Source organism: Patagioenas fasciata, chromosome 33, assembly GCF_037038585.1.
Source record: "Patagioenas fasciata isolate bPatFas1 chromosome 33, bPatFas1.hap1, whole genome shotgun sequence".
Lineage (NCBI taxonomy): Eukaryota > Metazoa > Chordata > Aves > Columbiformes > Columbidae > Patagioenas > Patagioenas fasciata.
The window spans coordinates 435,272-456,136 of record NC_092552.1 but is presented as its reverse complement, the minus strand read 5'-3'; the positions used below and the strand labels follow the sequence as shown (position 1 = coordinate 456,136).

The 20,865-nt window shown below is 70.7% G+C and overlaps 2 protein-coding genes across 2 annotated transcripts; one reads left to right on the top strand and one right to left on the bottom strand.

Annotated features, from left to right (window-relative positions):
- The first annotated feature begins 1 nt into the window (after position 1).
- NFKBIB (NFKB inhibitor beta) lies at positions 2–7,479 on the top strand. Its single transcript, XM_071800873.1, is given in 7 exon segments — positions 2–466; positions 1,559–1,688; positions 3,323–3,472; positions 3,474–3,564; positions 4,502–4,590; positions 6,057–6,290; positions 7,282–7,479. Coding segments are annotated over 7 exon segments (981 nt in total). The 5' UTR covers positions 2–227; the 3' UTR covers positions 7,330–7,479.
- Positions 7,444–20,464, bottom strand: SARS2 (seryl-tRNA synthetase 2, mitochondrial). The gene is given in 17 exon segments (XM_071800869.1): positions 7,444–7,771; positions 8,958–9,023; positions 10,630–10,722; positions 11,259–11,352; positions 11,453–11,565; positions 11,656–11,743; positions 12,420–12,465; positions 14,848–14,956; positions 16,187–16,234; positions 16,896–17,001; positions 17,106–17,169; positions 17,695–17,749; positions 18,209–18,349; positions 18,439–18,468; positions 18,930–19,025; positions 20,212–20,389; positions 20,391–20,464. Coding segments are annotated over 17 exon segments (1,527 nt in total). The 5' UTR covers positions 20,450–20,464; the 3' UTR covers positions 7,444–7,630.
- Between the last annotated feature and the right edge of the window lie 401 nt (positions 20,465–20,865).

The window sequence follows — 20,865 nt, the reverse complement described above, 5'->3', positions numbered from 1 at the left end:
ACTGATTGGTGGAGAGCATCGCCCCTCCCTGCCACACCTCCCGGCGTGCACCGCGCCGCCCGCCCTTCCCAGCGCTGATTGGCGGAGAGCATCGCCCCTCACTGCCACACCTCCCGGCCGCCGGCGCTGATTGGTCACCCCCCCGCTAGCCCCTTCCCCGAAGCCCCCGTGAGGCCCCGGCGGGGATTTCCCGGTGCGATGGCGGCCTGAGCGGCCCCGGCCCGGCCATGGCGGCCCCGGACGCGGCCCCGGCGGCGCCCGCCGAGCAGAAGCGGCCCGAGGGCGATGAGCGGTGCGACAGCGGCCTGGGCTCGCTGGGCTCGCTGGACGAGGGGCCGCTCGGGCCGCTGGGGCCGCTGCCCGGGGCCCCCGGGGAGGAGGAGGCGGAGGCGGCGGCCCCGGAGCCCCCGGACCCCTCGGGCTGGCTGAGCCACGTCCTGGGCTTCGTCACCGAGGACGGAGACACGTGAGGGGGGACACGGGGACCCCGGGACACGGACCCCCCCGTGTCCCCATTGAACCCCCCCGTCCCATTGAACCCCCCCGTGTCCCATTGAACCCCCCCGTGTCCCCATTGAACCCCCCATGTCCCATTGAACCCCCCCATGTCCCTATTGACCCCCCCGTGTCCCCATTGAACCCCCGTGTCCCCATTGAACCCTCCCGTGTCCCCATTGAACCCCCCATGTCCCCATTGAACCCCCCGTGTCCCATTGAACCCCCCGTGTCCCTATTGAACCCCCCCATGTCCCATTGAACCCCCCATGTCCCATTGAACCCCCCCGTGCCCCCATTGAACCCCCGTGTCCCTATTGACCCCCCCATGTCCCTATTGACCCCCCCATGTCCCTATTGAACCCCCATGTCCCATTGAACCCCCCATGTCCCATTGAACCTCCATGTCCCTATTGACCCCCCCGTGCCCCCCGATCCCCCCCCGTGTCCCCATTGACCCCCCCATGTCCCTTTTGAACCCCCACATCCCCTTGATCCCCCCATGTCCCCCCTGATCACCCCCGTCCCTGTTGATCCCCCCCCGATCCCTCCCCATCTCCCATTGACCCCCCCATGTCCCTGTTGAACCCCCACATCCCATTGACCCCTCCATGTCCCCATTGACCCCTCTGTGTCCCCATTGACCCCCCTATATCCCCATTGACCCCTCCATGTCCCTATTGAACCCCCACATCCCATTGATTACCCCCCCCGTGTCCCCATTGACCCCCCCCGTGTCCCCATTGACCCCCCCCATGTCCCCATTGACCCCCCCATGTCCCCATTGAACCCCCCTGGTTCCCATTGAACCCCCCCCCATTCCCATTGATCCCCCGTGTGCCCTTGACCCCCCCATGTCCCCACTGACCCCCCCATGTCCCATTGATCCCCCACCTCCCATTGAATCCCCGAGTCCCCTTGACCCCCCCATGTCCCCATTGACCCCCCCATGTCCCATTGACCCCCCACCTCCCATTGAATCCCCGAGTCCCCACTGCCCCCCCCCGGCCCCCCTGACCCCCCCACGTCCCCACTGCCCCCGCTGACCCCCGTGCCCCCCCAGGGCGCTGCACTTGGCCGTGATCCACGAGCACGAGGGGCTGTTGGACGCCATCCTGCGCCACCTGGGGGGGCACAGCACCCAGCCGGGGGGGGGCAGCGCCTACCTGGACCTGCAGAACGACCTGGGCCAGGTACGGGGGGGCAGACCCACCTGGGGGGGGCAGCACCCACCTGGGGGGGGCACGGGCACTGGGGGGGGGGGCAGCACCCACCTGGGGGGGCACGGGCACTGGGTGGGGGGCAGCACCCACCCGGGGGGGGGCAGCACCCACCTGGACCTGCAGAACGACCTGGGCCAGGTAGGGGGGTACGGGGCACCTGGGCCCCCCCAGCTGTCCCCTTGGCCCCCCAACATGTCCCTGCGCCCCCCCAATGTCCCCGTCCCCCCAGCTCTGATCCCAGGGCCCCCCCGGTTCACGTGGGGGTTTAATGTCCCCCCCAATGTCCCCCCCAGTGTCCCCCCCATTAAGGGTCTTGGCCACCCACAATGTCCCAGTGTCCCCAATGATGTCCCCATTGTCCCCAATGATGTCCCCAACGTCCCCAATGATGTCCCCAATGTCCCCATTGTCCCCAATGATGTCCCCATTGTCCCCAGACCCCCCTGCACCTGGCGGCCGTGCTGGGTGTCCCCATTGTCCCCAATGATGTCCCCCTTGTCCCCAATGATGTCCCCAATGTCCCCAGACCCCCCTGCACCTGGCGGCCATGCTGGGTGTCCCCAATGTCCCCATTGTCCCCAATGTCCCCAATGCTGTCCCCAGACCCCCCTGCACCTGGCAGCCGTGCTGGGTGTCCCCATTGTCCCCAATGTCCCCAGTGATGTCCCCAATGTCCCCACTGATGTCCCCAGACCCCCCTGCACCTGGTGGCCGTGCTGGGTGTCCCCAATGTCCCCATTGTCCCCAATGATGTCCCCAATGTCCCCAATGCTGTCCCCAATGTCCCCACTGATGTCCCCAGACCCCCCTGCACCTGGCGGCCGTGCTGGGTGTCCCCGATGTCCCCATTGTCCCCAATGATGTCCCCAATGTCCCCAATGATGTCCCCAATGTCCCCACTGATGTCCCCAGACCCCCCTGCACCTGGCGGCCGTGCTGGGTGTCCCCAATGTCCCCAATGTCCCCAATGATGTCCCCATTGTCCCCAATGATGTCCCCAATGTCCCCAGACCCCCCTGCACCTGGCGGCCGTGCTGGGTGTCCCCAATATCCCCATTGTCCCCAATGATGTCCCCACTGTCCCCAGACCCCCCTGCACCTGGCGGCCGTGCTGGGTGTCCCCGATGTCCCCATTGTCCCCATTGTCCCCAATGATGTCCCCAATGTCCCCAATGTCCCCAATGCTGTCCCCAGACCCCCCTGCACCTGGCGGCCGTGCTGGGTGTCCCCATTGTCCCCAATGTCCCCAATGATGTCCCCAATGATGTCCCCAATGATGTCCCCATTGTCCCCAATGATGTCCCCACTGTCCCCAGACCCCCCTGCACCTGGCGGCCGTGCTGGGTGTCCCCATTGTCCCCAATGTCCCCAATGATGTCCCCAATGATGTCCCCATTGTCCCCAATGATGTCCCCATTGTCCCCAGACCCCCCTGCACCTGGCGGCCGTGCTGGGTGTCCCCGATGTCCCCATTGTCCCCAATGATGTCCCCATTGTCCCCAATGCTGTCCCCAGACCCCCCTGCACCTGGCGGCCGTGCTGGGTGTCCCCATTGTCCCCATTGTCCCCAATGATGTCCCCATTGTCCCCAATGCTGTCCCCAGACCCCCCTGCACCTGGCGGCCGTGCTGGGGTTGCCTGCGCTGGTGCGGAAGCTGCGGGCGGCGGGGGCGGGGGCGCGGGCGCTGGCCCGGGGGGGGCACTCGGCGCTGCACCTGGCGGTGCGGGAGGGGCACCCCCAGTGCGTGCGGGAGCTGCTGCGCCCCCCCCCCCGCGCCCCCCCGGGAGCCCCCCCGGGAGCCCCCCCGCCCGCAGGAGGTGCCCGTGGACGGAGCCAACTACGACGGTGAGGGGCCTGGGGGGCCTGGGGGGCACTTGTGGGGCTGGGGGGGTCCTGGGGGGCTGGGGGGGCCAGGGGGGCTGGGGGGGCCAGGGGGGCCTGGGGGTCCTGTGGGGCACTTGTGGGGCTGGGGAGGTCCTGGGGGGCCAGGGGGTCCTGTGGGGCACTTGTGGGGCTGGGGGGGTCCTGGGGGGCTGGGGGGGCCAGGGGGTCCTGTGGGGCACTTGTGGGGCTGGGGGGGTCCTGGGGGGCTGGGGGGGGCCTGGGGGTCCTGTGGGGCACTTGTGGGGCTGGGGGGGTCCTGGGGGGCCAGGGGGTCTTGTGGGGCACTTGTGGGGCTGGGGGGGTCCTGTGGGGCTGGGGGGGCCAGGGGGTCTTATGGGGCTCTTATGGGGCTGGGGGGGTCCTGTGGGGCTGGGGGGGCCAGGGGGTCTTGTGGGGCCCTTGTGGGGCTGGGGGGGTCCTGTGGGGCTGGGGGGGTCCCAGGGGGCCAGGGGGTCTTGTGGGGCCCTTGTGGGGCTGGGGGGGTCCTGTGGGGCTGGGGGGTTGTGTGGGTCTAAGGGGCTCTTATGGGGCTGGGGGGGTCCTGTGGGGCTGGGGGAGCCAGGGGGTCTTATGGGGCTCTTATGGGGCTGGGGGGGTCCTGTGGGGCTGGGGGGGTCCCGTGGGGCTGGGGGGTCCCGTGGGTCTAAGGGGCTGTTATGGGGCTGGGGGGTCGTGTGGGTCGGGGGGGATGTGGGGCTGGGGGGGGCATGTGGGCTCTTAGAGGGCTGGGGGGGGCCCGAGGGGTCCTGTGGGGCTGGGGGGGTCCAAGGGGCTCTTATGGATCTGGGGGGCCCTTATGGGGCTTGCAGGGGTCTCTATGAGGCCGGGGGGGCTCTTACGGGGTTGGGGGGCTCCTGTGGGTTTTTGGGGGTCCCGGTGACCCCCGGTTGTGCCCCAGGTCACACCCCCCTGCACTTGGCCGTTCTGCGCAAGGACCCGGAGCTGGTGCAGCTGCTGCTGCGCGGGGGGGCCGACCCCAACAAACCGGTGCGTCTGGGCCCCCCCACACCCCATGGGCCCCCCACACCCCCCCCACACCCCCCCCACGCCCCCCATGGACCCCCCCACACCCCCCATGGCTCCCCAAACCTCCCATGGCCCCCCACACCCCCATGGAGCCCCACACTCCCATGGCCCCCCAAACCTCCCACGACCCCCCCACACCCCCCATGGACCCCCCCACACCCCCATGGACCCCCCACACCCCCATGGCCCCCCCACGCCCCCCATGGACCCCCCCATGGCCCCCCAAACCTCCCACGACCCCCCCACACCCCCATGGACCCCCCCACACCCCCCCCCACACCCCCATGGACCCCCCACACCCCCCACGGCCCCTCCACACCCCCCATGGCCCCCCAAACCTCCCACGACCCCCCCACAGCCCCCATGGACCCCCCCACACCCCCCATGGCCCCCCACACCCCCATGGGCACCCCCACACCCCCATGGCCCCCCCATGGGCCCCCCAAACCTCCCACAACCCCCCCACACCCCCCATGGCCCCCCACACCCCATGGACCCCCCCACACCCCCCGTGGCCCCCCCACACCCCCATGGCCCCCCACACCCCCATGGCCCCCCCACACCCCCATGGCCCCCCACACCCCATGGACCCCCCCACACCCCCCGTGGCCCCCCCACACCCCCCACGACCCCCCCCACACCCCCCACGGCCCCCCCACACCCCCATGGCCCCCCACACCCCCATGGCCCCCCCACACCCCCCGTGGCCCCCCCACACCCCCCATGGACCCCCCACACCCCCATGGCCCCCCCACACCCCCCATGGCCCCCCAAACCTCCCACGACCCCCCCAACCCCTGTGACCCCCCAGGGGCTGAGATGCAGCCACACCCCCCCCCCAAATTGGCCATAGAGATGAGGGGGGTCTGGGGGGACCGGGGGGGTCAGAGGGGTCTGGGGGGGTCAGGGGGTCTGGGGGGGGTCAGGGGGGTCTGGGGGGGTTTAGGGGGACCAGGGGGGTTTAGGAGGACCAGGGGGGGTCTGGGGGGGGTTTAGGGGGACCAGGGGGGTTTAGGAGGACCAGGGGGGGTCTGGGGGGGGTTTAGGGGGACCAGGGGGGTTTAGGAGGACCAGGGGGGGTCTGGGGGGGGTTTAGGGGGCCCTGGGGGGGTCAGGGGGGTCTGGGGGGGTTTAGGGGGACCAGGGGGGTTTAGGGGGCCCTGGGGGGGTCAGGGGAGTCTGGGGGGTTTAGGGGGACCGGGGGGGCTCAGGGGGGTCTGGGGGGGGTCAGGGGGGTCTGGGGGGGTTTAGGGGGACCAGGGGGGGTCTGGGGGATCTGGGGGGGTTTAGGGGGACCAGGGGGGGTCTGGGGGGTTTAGGGGGACCGGGGGGGTTTAGGGGGGCTCAGGGGAGTCTGGGGGGGGTCAGGGGTGTCAGGGGGGGTTCAGGGGGTCCGGGGGGTTCTGGCCCCCTGACGGTGTCCGCAGGAGCCGGGCTGCGGGCGCACCCCCCTGCACTTGGCGGTGGAGGCGCAGAGCCCGGAGGTGGCGGAGCTGCTGCTGCGGGGGGGGGCCGACCCCGACACCCCCACGTTTCTGGGGTTCACCCCCCTGGGCAGCGCCCGGCGCCGCCGCGACCCCCGCCTGAGCCCCCTGCTGCGCGCCTGGGGGGCCAGCGAGCCCCCCCCCAGCGACAGCGACAGCGACGGTGACGGCAGCACCGTGAGCGCCCCCCCCACCGGGCCCCCCGGCACCAACCGCGATGGGGGGGCCTCTACCCCACTGCCCCCCCCCTTCTACCCCCTCCCCCCCGCCCCTTCCACTCCCCCTCCCACCCCCACTGCCCCCTCCTCCCTCCCCCACTCCCCCCCTTCTCCCCCCTCCCACCCCCCCTCCTCCCTCCCCCACCCCCCTCCTACTCAAAACCCCACCCCCCCCCCTCCCCACTCTCCCCCACTCCCCCCCACTACTCCCCCCCCTCCCCCTCACCTCCCGCCCCCTTCCCCACTCCCCCCCACCCCTCCCACCCCTCCCCACTTCCCCCCCCACCCCACTCCCCCCCTACTCCCCCCCTCCCTCCTCTACTCCCCCCCTTCCCCCCCACCTCCCCCCCCACTCCCCCCCACCCCCTCCCCACTTCCCCCCCCACTCAAAACCCCCCTCCCACTCCCCCCTCCCCCCTTCTACTCCCCCCCCACTCCCCCCCTTCTCCCCCACCCTTCTCCCCTCCCCCTTTCCCCCCCACTCCCCCCCTCCTCCCCCCCACTCCCCCTTCCACTCCCCCCCCCCACTCCCCCCCCCATTCTCCCCCCTACTCCTCCCACTCCCCCCTCCCCCCCACTCCCCCCTCCCCCCCACTCCCCCCTCCTCCCCCCCCACTCCCCCCCCTTCCCCACCCAACTCCCCCCCACCCCCCCTCCTATTCCCCCCCACCCCCTCCCTCCCTCCCACCCCCTCACCCCCCCCCGTATCAAGGTGAGGGGGGGTGGGGTCCCCCAGCTCCTGGACCCCCCAAATTAAGAAGGCGGGGGGGGGGGGGGGGCTCATCCCACTCATTCAAATCCCGGGGGGGGTTTCCCGCTCTTGGCACCCCCCAAAATTAATAGGGGCTTCCAGACCCCTCCCAAAATTAACATGGGGGGGGGGGGGGTGTCTCTTCTCACCCCCCCCCCAAAATTTTGGGACCCCCCCCCAATTCCGTGTCCCCCCCCAGGATGAATACGACGACATCGTCATCAACAGCGGCCGCTGCCCGCACTGACCCCACCCTCTATTTATGGGGGGGGGATTTGGGGACCCCCCCATGTGTGTCCCCCCCCAAAAATCCCCCCCCCCCCCCAATCCCCCCATAGCCTTAGAGAATCTCTACCACGTGTTGTACAATAAATGAGGTGTTTGCCCCCCCCCTTTATTCAGCCCCCCCCCAAATGCTGCATTTCGGGGGGGGGGGGGTGACAATGATGTTATTGGGGGGGGGGGCACATTCTGTTCGTTGTCTGCGCATCCCGTCCAGTTTCAGGGTGCCCCCCCCCCAATGGGGACACTTGGGGCGTCCCCTCAGTTCAGGGGGTGCCCCCCCCCCCTCGGGGGCCCCCCCCGGGTTGGTTGGGGCCGATGTAGCGCAGGAGGGGGGCGCGGGGGGGGCTCAGCAGCTCCTGCCCCACCAGGGGCTGCAGGGGGGGGGGGACGCGCACACGGCCGTCCTGGGGGGGGGGCACAAAGTCAGGGACCCCCGGTCACAGTGACACCCCCCCCATTGTCACAGGGACCCCCCCCCCCCGGTCACAGTGACACCCCCCCCCATTGTCACAGGGACCCCCCCCCCCGGTCACAGTGACACCCCCCCCATTGTCACAGGGACCCCCCCCCCGGTCACAGTGACACCCCCCCCATTGTCACACGGACCCCCCCCGGTCACAGTGACACCCCCCCCATTGTCACAGGGACCCCCCCCGGTCACAGTGACACCCCCCCCATTGTCACAGGGACCCCCCCCGGTCACAGTGACACCCCCCCCATTGTCACAGGGACCCCCCCCCCGGTCACAGTGACACCCCCCCCATTGACACAGGGACCCCCCCCCCCGGTCACAGTGACACCCCCCCCATTGTCACAGGGACCCCCCCCCCGGTCACAGTGACACCCCCCCCATTGTCACAGGGACCCCCCCCCCCGGTCACAGTGACACCCCCCCCATTGTCACAGGGACCCCCCCCGGTCACAGTGACACCCCCCCCATTGTCACAGGGACCCCCCCCGGTCACAGTGACACCCCCCCCATTGTCACAGGGACCCCCCCCCCGGTCACAGTGACACCCCCCCCATTGACACAGGGACCCCCCCTTGTCACAGTGACACCCCCCCCATTGACACAGGGACCCCCCCCCCCCGGTCACAGTGACACCCCCCCCATTGACACAGGGACCCCCCCCCCCCGGTCACAGTGACACCCCCCCCATTGACACAGGGACCCCCCCCCGGTCACAGTGACACCCCCCCCATTGACACAGGGACCCCCCCCCCGGTCACAGTGACACCCCCCCCATTGTCACAGGGACCCCCCCCCGGTCACAGTGACACCCCCCCCATTGACACAGGGACCCCCCCCCGGTCACAGTGACACCCCCCCCATTGACACAGGGACCCCCCCCCCGGTCACAGTGACACCCCCCCCATTGTCACAGGGACCCCCCCCGGTCACAGTGACACCCCCCCCATTGACACAGGGACCCCCCCTGGTCACAGTGACACCCCCCCCATTGTCACAGGGACCCCCTCTTTGTCATAGTGACCCCCTCTCTTGGCACGGGGACCCCCCCCCCCCAGTCACAATGACACCCCCCCCATTGCCACAGGGACCCCCCCACTGTCCCAGCCCCCCCCACTCACGGGCAGTTGGTTCGTCTCCAGCAGCGCAATGAGCACCCGAGGCACCGCCAGGGCCGTACCATTCACCTGGGGGGGGGGACACGCATCGGGGGGTCACAGGGACCCCCAGAACCTCCTGGGTCCTCCTAGACCCCCCTGGCACCCCCAGACCCCCCTGGCTCTTCTGAGCCCCCCAGGCCGCCCTGGGTCACCCCAGGACCCCCCCAGACCCTATAGACCCCCACCATGGACTCTCCTGCCCCCCCCGAGTCCCCCTGGGATCTCCCAGGTCCTCCTGCCCCCCCAAACCACCCAAGGGACCCCCAGACCCCCTTGGGTCCTCCAATCCCCCTGCTGGGTCCTCCAATTCCCCCCAGGACCCCCCTGGGTCCTCCAATCCCCCCCGGGTCCTCCAATCCCCCCCCGGGGTCCTCCAATTCCCCCCAGGACCCCCCTGGGTCCTCCAATCCCCCCTGGGTCCTCCAATCCCCCCCCAGACTCCCCTGGGTCCTCCAATCCCCCCCCAGACTCTCCTGGGTCCTCCAATCCACCCCCAAACCCCCCTGGGTCCTCCAATCCCCCCCAGACCCCCCTGGGTCCTCCAATCCCCTCCTGGGTCCTCCAATCCCTGCCAGGATCCCCCCAGCCCCTATAGACGCCCCCCCAGCCCCTCTAGCCCCCCCAGCCCCTATAGCCCCCACAGCCCCTATAGACGCCCCCCCAGCCCCTATAGCACCCCCAGCCCCTATAGACGCCCCCCCGGCCCCTACAGATGCCCCCAGCCCCTATAGCCGCCCCCCCAGCCCCTATAGCCCCCCCCAGCCCCTCTAGACGCCCCCCCCCGCCCCTCTAGCCCCCCCGGCCCCTATAGCACCCCCAGCCCCTATAGCCCCCCCCCGCCCCTATAGACGCCCCCCCGGCCCCTATAGACGCCCCCAGCCCATATAGACCCCCCCAGCCCCTCTAGCCCCCCAGCCCCTATAGACGCCCCCCCAGCCCCTCTAGCCCCCCCAGCCCCTATAGCCCCCACAGCCCCTATAGACGCCCCCCCAGCCCCTATAGCACCCCCAGCCCCTATAGACGCCCCCCCGGCCCCTACAGATGCCCCCAGCCCCTATAGCCGCCCCCCCAGCCCCTATAGCCCCCCCCAGCCCCTCTAGACGCCCCCCCCCGCCCCTCTAGCCCCCCCGGCCCCTATAGCACCCCCAGCCCCTATAGCCCCCCCCCGCCCCTATAGACGCCCCCCCGGCCCCTATAGACGCCCCCAGCCCATATAGACCCCCCCAGCCCCTCTAGCCCCCCAGCCCCTATAGACGCCCCCCCAGCCCCTCTAGCCCCCCAGCCCCTATAGACGCCCCCCCAGCCCCTCTAGCCCCCCCAGCCCCTCTAGCCCCCCCAGCCCCTATAGACGCCCCCCAGCCCCTATAGCCCCCCCAGCCCCTATAGACGCCCCCCCCCGCCCCTCTAGTCCCCCCGGCCCCTATAGCACCCCCAGCCCCTATAGCCCCCCCCCGCCCCTATAGACGCCCCCACGGCCCCTATAGACGCCCCCAGCCCATATAGACCCCCCCAGCCCCTCTAGTCCCCCCAGCCCCTATAGACGCCCCCCAGCCCCTATAGCCCCCCCAGCCCCTATAGACGCCCCCCCGCCCCTATAGCCCCCCCCGCCCCTACAGCCGCCCCCCCGCCGCACCGTGTGCGCGTGGCGCAGCCGCCCCCCCCGGTCGCTGTACATGATGTGCAGGCGCCGGCTCTGGTAGTCGGTGCAGTTGGAGGCGCTGGTGACCTGGGGGGGGCACAAAGGTATTTTGGGGACCCCCCCCCCACCCCGATTTAACTCCAGGGCTCCCCCCACCATGAGGATTTGCTGCTGTGGTTTGGGGGTGCGCTGGGGGGGTCACCCCTGAAAGTGGGGGGATCACCCCTGAAAGTGGGGGGATCAGCCCCAAAATGGGGGGGGGTCACCACTGAAACTGGGGGGGATCAGCCTCAAAATGGGGGGGGGTCACCACTGAAACTGGGGGGGGATCAACCCCAAAACTGGGGGAGAATCCCCATTAAAACTGGGGGAAGCATCCCCCAAACTGGAGGGGGGGTCACCCCCAAAACTGGGAGGGATCATCCCCAAAACTGGGGGGGTCACCCCTGAAACTGGGGGAGAATCCCCATTAAAACTGAGGAAAGCATCCCCCAAACTGTGGGGGATCAGCCCCAAAACTGGGGGGGGGTCACCCCTGAAACTAGGGGTGATCAGCCCCACAACCGGGTGCTGTGACCCCCAAAATCACGGGGTGCCCCCCCCACCCCCCATTCAGCGCTCACCTCCCCGAATTTCCCCCGGCCGGGCATCCAGGCCTCGATGTCGAACTTGCGGAAGGCGGGGAGCCCCAGCTCCTGCGTGGGCATCTCCAGGACGCTGGGGACACCGCACGTGGACGGGGGGGTCACGGGGGCCGTGGGGGGGTCTCGGGGGACATGGGGGGGTCCCCACAGCGCGGGGGCCCCGAGCCCCTCACCGGCAGTGCAGCCCCAGCTCGGCGCAGATCTCCTTCTGCAGCCCCAGGAAGTGGCGCAGCAGCTCCTCGCTCTCGGTGCCGCGCTCGGCCGCCGTCACCCCGAACATCTCCACCTGGGGGGGGCGAGGGGCGTGACCCCCGCTCTGTGACCCCCCCCCCCCCGCCTCTGTGACCCCCCCAGTGCCCCCCCCCCGCCCCGGTACCTTGGTGAACTGGTGCACGCGGTAGAGCCCCCAGGGCTCCCTCCCCGTCTCGGTCTCGGCTCGGTAGCAGGTGCTGGAGCAAACCACCCTGGGGGGGGAAGGGGGGATGGGGGGGCCCCGGATGCCTGGGTCCCTCCCCCAGCCACCTGGGTTCCCCCACAGACCCCTGGGTCCCCCCAGACGCCTGGGTTCCCCACACACAACCCCAGGTCCCTCCCGCCCCGGACGCCTGGGTCCCTCTCCCTGGATCCCTCCCGGACGCCTGGGTCCCCCTCCCCGGACGCCTGGGTCCCTCTCCCCGGATGCCTGGGTCCCTCTCCCCGGATGCCTGGGTCCCTCCCGGACACCTGGGTCCCCCTCCCTGGATCCCTCCCGGACGCCTGGGTCCCCCTCCCCGGATGCCTGGGTCCCTCTCCCCGGATGCCTGGGTCCCTTGCGGACACCTGGGTCCCCCTCCCTGGATCCCTCCCGGACGCCTGGGTCCCCCTCCCCGGACGCCTGGGTCCCTCTCCCTGGATCCCTCCCGGACACCTGGGTCCCTCCCCCTGGACACCTGGGTCCTTTTCCCCGGACGCCTGGGTCCCTCTCCCCGGACACCTGGGTCCCTCCCGGACACCTGGGTCCCTCCCAGATGCCTGGGCCCTTCTCCCCGGACGCCTGGGTCCCTCCCGGATGCCTGGGTCCCTCTCCCTGGATCCCTCCCAGACACTCGGGTCCCTCCCCCCGGACGCCTGGGTCCCCCCGGACGCCTGGGTCCCCAGTACCTGATGGGCAGATCCTCCAGGCGCACGGCGTGATCCATGAAGTACCCTGGGGAGGGGGGGGGGGGCAGCAATTTTAGGGACCCCCCATGCACAGAGACCCCCATTTCCCCCCATTTCCCAGCAGTTTTCACCCCATTTTCCCCAGGGGCTCCCCCCGAATTTCCCCACGTTTCGCCCCATTTCACGTGTTCCCGCCCGGTTTTGCCCCATTCCGGGTGTTCTCCCCCCGTCCCGCCCGGTTCTGCCCCATTCCGGGTGTTCTCCCCCCGTCCCGCCCGGTTCTGCCCCATTCCGGGTGTTCTCCCCCCGTCCCGCCCGGTTTTGCCCCATTCCGGGTGTTCTCCCCCCGTCCCGCCCGGTTTTGCCCCATTCCGGGTGTTCTCCCCCGTCCCGCCCGGTTCTGCCCCATTCCGGGTGTTCTCCCCCCGTCCCGCCCGGTTCTGCCCCATTCCGGGTGTTCTCCCCCCGTCCCGCCCGGTTTTGCCCCTTTCCGGGTGTTCTCCCCCTGTCCCGCCCGGTTTTGCCCCATTCCGGGTGTTCTCCCCCGTCCCGCCCGGTTTTGCCCCATTCCGGGTGTTCTCTCCCCGTCCCGCCCGGTTCTGCCCCATTCCGGGTGTTCTCCCCCCGTCCCGCCCGGTTTTGCCCCATTCCGGGTGTTCTCCCCCCGTCCCGCCCGGTTCTGCCCCATTCCGGGTGTTCTCCCCCCGTCCCGCCCGGTTCTGCCCCATTCCGGGTGTTCTCCCCCCGTCCCGCCCGGTTCTGCCCCATTCCGGGTGTTCTCCCCCCGTCCCGCCCGGTTCTGCCCCATTCCGGGTGTTCTCCCCCCGTCCCGCCCGGTTCTGCCCCATTCCGGGTGTTCTCCCCCCGTCCCGCCCGGTTTTGCCCCTTTCCGGGTGTTCTCCCCCTGTCCCGCCCGGTTTTGCCCCATTCCGGGTGTTCTCCCCCGTCCCGCCCGGTTTTGCCCCATTCCGGGTGTTCTCTCCCCGTCCCGCCCGGTTCTGCCCCATTCCGGGTGTTCTCCCCCGTCCCGCCCGGTTTTGCCCCATTCCGGGTGTTCTCTCCCCGTCCCGCCCGGTTCTGCCCCATTCCGGGTGTTCTCCCCCCGTCCCGCCCGGTTCTGCCCCATTCCGGGTGTTCTCCCCCCGTCCCGCCCGGTTTTGCCCCTTTCCGGGTGTTCTCCCCCCGTCCCGCCCGGTTCTGCCCCATTCCGGGTGTTCTCCCCCCTCCCGCCCGGTTCTGCCCCATTCCGGGTGTTCTCCCCCCGTCCCGCCCGGTTTTGCCCCTTTCCGGGTGTTCTCCCCCCGTCCCGCCCGGTTCTGCCCCATTCCGGGTGTTCTCCCCCCGTCCCGCCCGGTTCTGCCCCATTCCGGGTGTTCTCCCCCCGTCCCGCCCGGTTCTGCCCCATTCCGGGTGTTCTCCCCCCGTCCCGCCCGGTTCTGCCCCATTCCGGGTGTTCTCCCCCCGTCCCGCCCGGTTCTGCCCCATTCCGGGTGTTCTCCCCCGTCCCGCCCGGTTCTGCCCCATTCCGGGTGTTCTCCCCCCGTCCCGCCCGGTTCTGCCCCATTCCGGGTGTTCTCCCCCCGTCCCGCCCGGTTCTGCCCCATTCCGGGTGTTCTCCCCCGTCCCGCCCGGTTCTGCCCCATTCCGGGTGTTCTCCCCCCGTCCCGCCCGGTTCTGCCCCATTCCGGGTGTTCTCCCCCCGTCCCGCCCGGTTCTGCCCCATTCCGGGTGTTCTCCCCCCGTCCCGCCCGGTTCTGCCCCATTCCGGGTGTTCTCCCCCCGTCCCGCCCGGTTCTGCCCCATTCCGGGTGTTCTCCCCCCGTCCCGCCCGGTTCTGCCCCATTCCGGGTGTTCTCCCCCCGTCCCGCCCGGTTTTGCCCCTTTCCGGGTGTTCTCCCCCTGTCCCGCCCGGTTTTGCCCCATTCCGGGTGTTCTCCCCCGTCCCACCCGGTTTTGCCCCATTCCGGGTGTTCTCCCCCCGTCCCGCCCGGTTCTGCCCCATTCCGGGTGTTCTCCCCCCGTCCCGCCCGGTTCTGCCCCTTTCCGGGTGTTCTCCCCCCGTCCCGCCCGGTTTTGCCCCATTCCGGGTGTTCTCCCCCCGTCCCGCCCGGTTCTGCCCCATTCCGGGTGTTCTCCCCCCGTCCCGCCCGGTTCTGCCCCTTTCCGGGTGTTCTCCCCCCGTCCCGCCCGGTTCTGCCCCATTCCGGGTGTTCTCCCCCCGTCCCGCCCGGTTCTGCCCCATTCCGGGTGTTCTCCCCCCGTCCCGCCCGGTTCTGCCCCATTCCGGGTGTTCTCCCCCCGTCCCGCCCGGTTCTGCCCCATTCCGGGTGTTCTCCCCCCGTCCCGCCCGGTTCTGCCCCATTCCGGGTGTTCTCCCCCCGTCCCGCCCGGTTCTGCCCCTTTCCGGGTGTTCTCCCCCCGTTCTCACCCGCGATCCCCACCTCGGAGGTCCCCGCCAGGCAAAGGTCCCCGAAGCGCGCGGGGTCCAGCGCGTACACGGGGGACGGGCCCGGCTGCGGCTGCAGCCCACAGCCCTCCTGGGACACGGGGACATGGGACATGGGGGACATGGGGGGACATGGGGGATATAGGGAGACGTGGGGACATGGGGGATGTGGGGAGGACATGGGGACATGGGGATGGGGGGGACATGGGGATGTGGGGGGGACATGGGGATGGGGGGGACATGGGGGATATGGGGACATGGAGGACATGGGGGATATGGGGACATGGGGGGATACGGGGACATGGGGGGTCATGTGGGATGTGGGGGACATGGGGATGGGGGGGACATGGGGATGTGGGGGATATGGCGGATATGGGGGGATGTGGGGGGACATGGGGACATACGGGGACATGGGGGATGTGGGGGGATGTGGGGGGATGTGGGGGACATGGGGGGACATGGGGGACATGGGGGGACATGGGGGACATGGGGACATGGGGGATGTGGGGGACATGGGGGATGTGGGGGATATGTGGGACATGGGGGATATGGGGACATGGGGGGATATGGGGGGATGTGGGGGACATGGGGGATACGGGGACATGGGGGATATGGGGACATGGGGGGATATGGGGGGATGTGGGGGGACACGGGGACATATCGGGGATAGGGGGGACATGTGGGATATGGGGGACATGGGGACATAGGGGGATATGGGGGGATGTGGGGGACATGGGGGATATGGGGACATGGGGATGGGGGGGACATGGGGATGTGGGGGGCACATGGGGGATATGGGGGGACATGGGGACATATGGGGACATGGGGGATATGGGGGGATGTGGGGGACATGGGGGATATGGGGACATGGGGGGATATGGGGGGATGTGGGGACATGGGGGGATGATGGGCGACATGGCAGACATGGGGGGACATGGGGGATATGGGGGACATGGGGACACAGGGGGATGTGGGGGACATGGGGGGATGTGTGGGACATGGGGATGTGGGGGATATGGCAGATATGGGGGGATGTGGGGGGGACATGGAGGGACACGGGGACATGGGGGGTGACACACAGGGGGATGTGGGGACATTGTGGGGGGGACATGGGGGGTGACACACGGGGGGATGTGGGGACATTGTGGGGGGGACACACGGGGCACATGGGGGGATGTGGGGACGACACAGGGACCAGGGGAGCATGAGGTGGGGGGGACCCCGGGGGTGACACGGGGGGGGACAGGGGTGACGGGGGTGACAGGGGGGGACACGGGGGGTCCCAGGGGTGACACGGGGGGTGACAGGGGGGGACACTCACAAAGACGGCGCCGCGCAGCAGGTCGGGAACCGTCATGGGCAGGAAGCCCTGGGGGCAGAGGGGGGGTTGGGGGCCCCTCCAGACCCCCCTGGGACCCCCAGATCCCCTTGGACCACCCCAGGACCCCCCCATGGACCCTCCTGTCCCCCAAATCCCCCTGGGAGCGCCAGACTCCCCTGGGTCCTCCAACCCCCCCTGGATCCACATGGGTCACCCCAGAACCCCCATAAACCCCCATGGACCCTCCTGTCCCCCCCTGAGTCCCCCTGGGACCCTCCAGGTCCTCCTGCCCCCCCAAACCACCCCTGGGACCCTCAGACCCCCCTGGGTCCTCCAATCCCCCCCAGATCCCCTGGGTCCTCCAATCCCCCCTGGGTCCTCCAATCACCCCCAGATCCCCCTGGGTCCTCCAATCCCCCCCAGATCCCCTGGGTCCTCCAATCCCCCCTGGGTCCTCCAATCGCCCCCAGATCCCCCTGGGTCCTCCAATCCCCCCCCAGACACCCCTGGGTCCTCCAATCCCCCCTGGGTCCTCCAATCCCCCCCCGGACTCCCCTGGGTCCTCCAATCCCCCCTGGGTCCTCCAATCCCCCCCCAGACTCCCCTGGCTCCTCCCACCCTCCCTCAATCCTCCCACCCCCCAGGGCCCCCCCCAGGACCCCCCCCCAAGCCCTAGAGACCCCCCCACACCCTAGAGACCCCCCCGTACCCTGGGCAGCAGCTTCCCCATTGCGAACCGCACCAGCGCCTGCTCCAGCATCGCGCCCCCCCCGCACAGGTAATAGGAGCGATGGCCCGAAACGTGCGACAGGCGCCTGGGGGGGACGCGGGGGTCAAGGGGGGGGGGACACACACGCGTGTGGGGGTCACCGGGGACACGGGGACCCCCCCTCTGTGTGCGTGGCCCCCCCGTTCTCACCGTTGGCGGATGATGTCCAGCCCCTCCCCCAGCTCCAGGTGGCCCCGCGGCTGGAAATCAAAGGCTGGGGGGGGGCAGGGGGCCTTCGTCACCCCCTCGTCCTCCTCTTCATCACCCCCAGAGCCTTCGTCACCCCCTCGTCCTCCTCTTCATCACCCCCAGAGCCTTCGTCACCCCCTCGTCCTCCTCTTCATCACCCCCAGAGCCTTCATCACCCCCTCACCCTCCTCTTCATCGCCCTCTCAGCCTTCGTCACCCCCTCAGTCTCCTCTTCATCACCCAGGACCCTCCTGCCCCCCTGGAACCTTCGTCATCCTCTTCTTCATCACCCCCAGAGCCTTCATTACCGCCTCATCCTCCTCTTCATCACCCCCAGAGCCTTCGTCACCCCCTCACCCTCCTCTTCATCACCCCACAACCCTCCTGCCCCCCCAAAGCCTTCGTCACCGCCTCACCCTCCTCTTCATCACCCCCAGGCCCTCCTGCCCCCCCAGAGCCTTCATCACCGCCTCACCTTCCTCTTCATCACCCCCAGACCCTCCTGCCCCCCCAGAGCCTTCCTCACCCTCCTCTCCCTCACCCCCCGTACCTGGTTTGTCCCCCAGCACCTCCAGCACACGGGCCTGGCTCTGGTCCCCAACCGGCTGGGGACAGGGGGGACAGAGGGTCACAGGTGTCCCCCATGTCCCTGTGTCCCCAACGTCCCCCCATGTCCCCTGTGTCCCCAATGTCCCCTCATCCCCAATGTCCCCAGTGTCCCCCCATGTCCCCAATGTCCCCAGTGTCCCCAGTGTGTCCCCAACGTCCCCTCACCGTGTCGGGGTGGCTGCAGTTGGGCAGCCGGAGCGCCCGGGGATAGAACCGCTGCTCCAGCACTGTCCCCTGCGTCCCCCCATGTCCCCAGTGTCCCCCCATGTCCCCAATGTCCCCAGTGTGTCCCCAACGTCCCCTCACCGTGTCGGGGTGGCTGCGGTTGGGCAGCCGGAGCACTCGGGGATAGAACCGCTGCTCCAGCACTGCTCCCTGTGTCCCCAATGTCCCCAGTGTCCCCCCATGTCCCAAATGTCCCCAGTGTCCCCAATGTGTCCCCAATGTCCCCTCACCGTGTCGGGGTGGCTGCGGTTGGGCAGCCGGAGCGCCCGGGGATAGAACCGCTGCTCCAGCGCCGCCTCCTCGGCCTCCAGCTCCCGCAGGCGCAGCCGAACCTGCCGGCCCTGGGCACGCAGAGCGCGATAGGCGGGGAGCTGGGGACACGGGGGGACACGGGGGGACATGGGGACACGCGCGGGGACACGGGCTCACCCCCTCGTGTCCCCCATGTCCCCTCTTTTACCGCCTCCGCCGTCTTCTTGTCGTGTTTGGCCTGGGGGAACAGAGCGGGTGGGATGGGCTGGGGGGGTGCAGAGGAGTCCCAGAGGATCCTGGGGGGTTTGGGGGGGTTCTGGGGGGTCCCAGGGGGTCCTGGGGGTCCCAGGGGGTCAGGGGGGGTTGGGGAATCCCAGGGGGTTCTGGGGAGTCCCAGGGAGTTCTGGGGAGTCCCAAGGGCTCAGGGGGGATTGGGGAATCCCAGGGGTTCCTGGGGGCCTTGGGGAATCCCAGGGGGTCCTGGGGGGTCCCAGGGGTTCCTGGGGGGGGTTGGGGAATCCCAGTGGGTTCTGGGGGTCCCCAGGGGGTCAGGGGGGGTTGGGGAATCCCAGGGGGTTCTGGGGGGTCCCAGGGGTTCCTGGGGGGGTTGGGGAATCCCAGGGAGTTCTGGGGGTCCCCGGGGGGTCAGAGGGGTTTGGGGAATCCCAGGGGGTTCAGGGGGGTCCCCGGGGGTCTCACCATGAGCCCCCGCACGCCCTGGGCCACCTGCCCCTTCTCGGCCTCCAGCTCCGCGATGGCCGCTCGAACCTCCCCCAGCCGGGCCCAGGTCTGCACCTGTGCTGGGTGGGGCCAGCCTGAGACACGCCCCCACCGACAGGCCCCGCCCCCACCGACAGGCCCCGCCCCCACCGACAAGCCCCGCCCCCAGCAGCACACTCAGCACTTCCCCATTGCCCCTCTGCCAGCCCCACCCACTCAGCCCAGGTCCCGCCCCTTCCATTTAAGCCCCGCCTCCTTCATACACCAGACCCCACCCACTGCCAGGCCTCGCCCCAACCGAGGCAATCCCCTCCCACTTTTAGACCCCGCCCCTTCCCTTTTACAGGCCCTGGGGCCCCGCCCAGCGCAAAACCCCAGAGGTTTACCCCGCCAGGCCCCGCCCACCCGCAGGCCCCGCCCATATCACCCTCCGCCCCCTCTCAGCAGACCCCACCCACCGCTCTCCCCATGCTCCGCCCATCCCAGGAAAACCCCGCCCATCCCAGGCAAGCCCCGCCCTCTCCCACCAAACCCCGCCTGTCCCACGCAGGCCCCGCCCACCTCCCACCCCATGCTCCCGCCCATTCCCCAGACCCCGCCCACCCTCCCACCAGGTCCCGCCCACCCCACGTTCCCACCCATCCCTGAAAGACTCCGCCCTCTCCCACCAAACCCCGCCCATCCCACGTAGGCCCCGCCCACCTCCCCACCCCACGCTCCCACCCATTCCCCAGACCCCGCCCACCCTCCCACCAGGCCCCGCCCACCCCACGTTCCCACCCATCCCTGAAAGACTCCGCCCTCTCCCACTAGACCACGCCCATCCCACGTAGGCCCCGCCCACCTCCCCACCCCATGCTCCCGCCCATTCCCCAGACCCCACCCACCCTCCCGCCAGGCCCCGCCCACCTCACAGTCCCACCCATCCCTGGAAGACTCCGCCCTCTCCCACTAACCCCGCCCACCTCCCACCCCCACGCTCCCGCCCATTCCCCAGATCCCGCCCCCCCTCCCGCCAGGCCCCGCCCACCTCACGGTCCCACCCATCCCTGAAAGACTCCGCCCTCTCCCAATAAACCCCGCCCACCTCCCACCCCACGCTCCCGCCCATTCCCCAGATCCCGCCCCCCCTCCCGCCAGGCCCCGCCCACCTCACGGTCCCACCCCATCCCTGAAAGACTCCGCCCCCTCCCACCCCACCCTCCCGCCCACCCTCCCGCCTGGCCCCGCCCCCCCCACGCCGAGGCCCCGCCCCACTCACGATCTCGCGCAGGTCGCCCCCCCTCATGGGGCCCCGCCTCCGCTCCAGCTCGCGCTCGCTCAGCGCCGCCACGTCCAGCTGCGGGCGCGCGCTCAGGCCCTCCCGCACGTGCTCGAACAGGAGGCTCCGCCCCGGCCCCCCCGACCCTTCCGGGGCCCCCCCGGGTCCCCCCCCCCGCCCCCCGACAGCCCCGCGACACCGCCCGCCGAGCGGCGAGCAGCGCCCGGGGCGCCGCCATCTTGGACACCGGGCCGTCACGTGCCGGAAGGGGCGGGGCCACGGCGCGGCCGTGCCGCCGGAGCGCTCTGGACACGCCCCCGCAGGGCTCTGGACACGCCCTCGGGATCTGGACACGCCCCCGCAGGGCTCTGGACACGCCCCCGGGATCTGGACACGCCCCCGCAGGGCTCTGGACACGCCCCCGCAGGGCTCTGGACACGCCCTCGGGATCTGGACACGCCCCCGCAGGGCTCTGGACACGCCCCCGGGATCTGGACACGCCCCCGCAGGGCTCTGGGCACGCCCCCGCAGGGCTCTGGACACGCCCCCGCAGGGCTCTGGACACGCCCCCGCAGGGCTCTGGACACGCCCCCGGAATGTGGACACGCCCCCAAAGGGCTCTGGACACGCCCCCGGAGTCTGGCCATGCCCCCC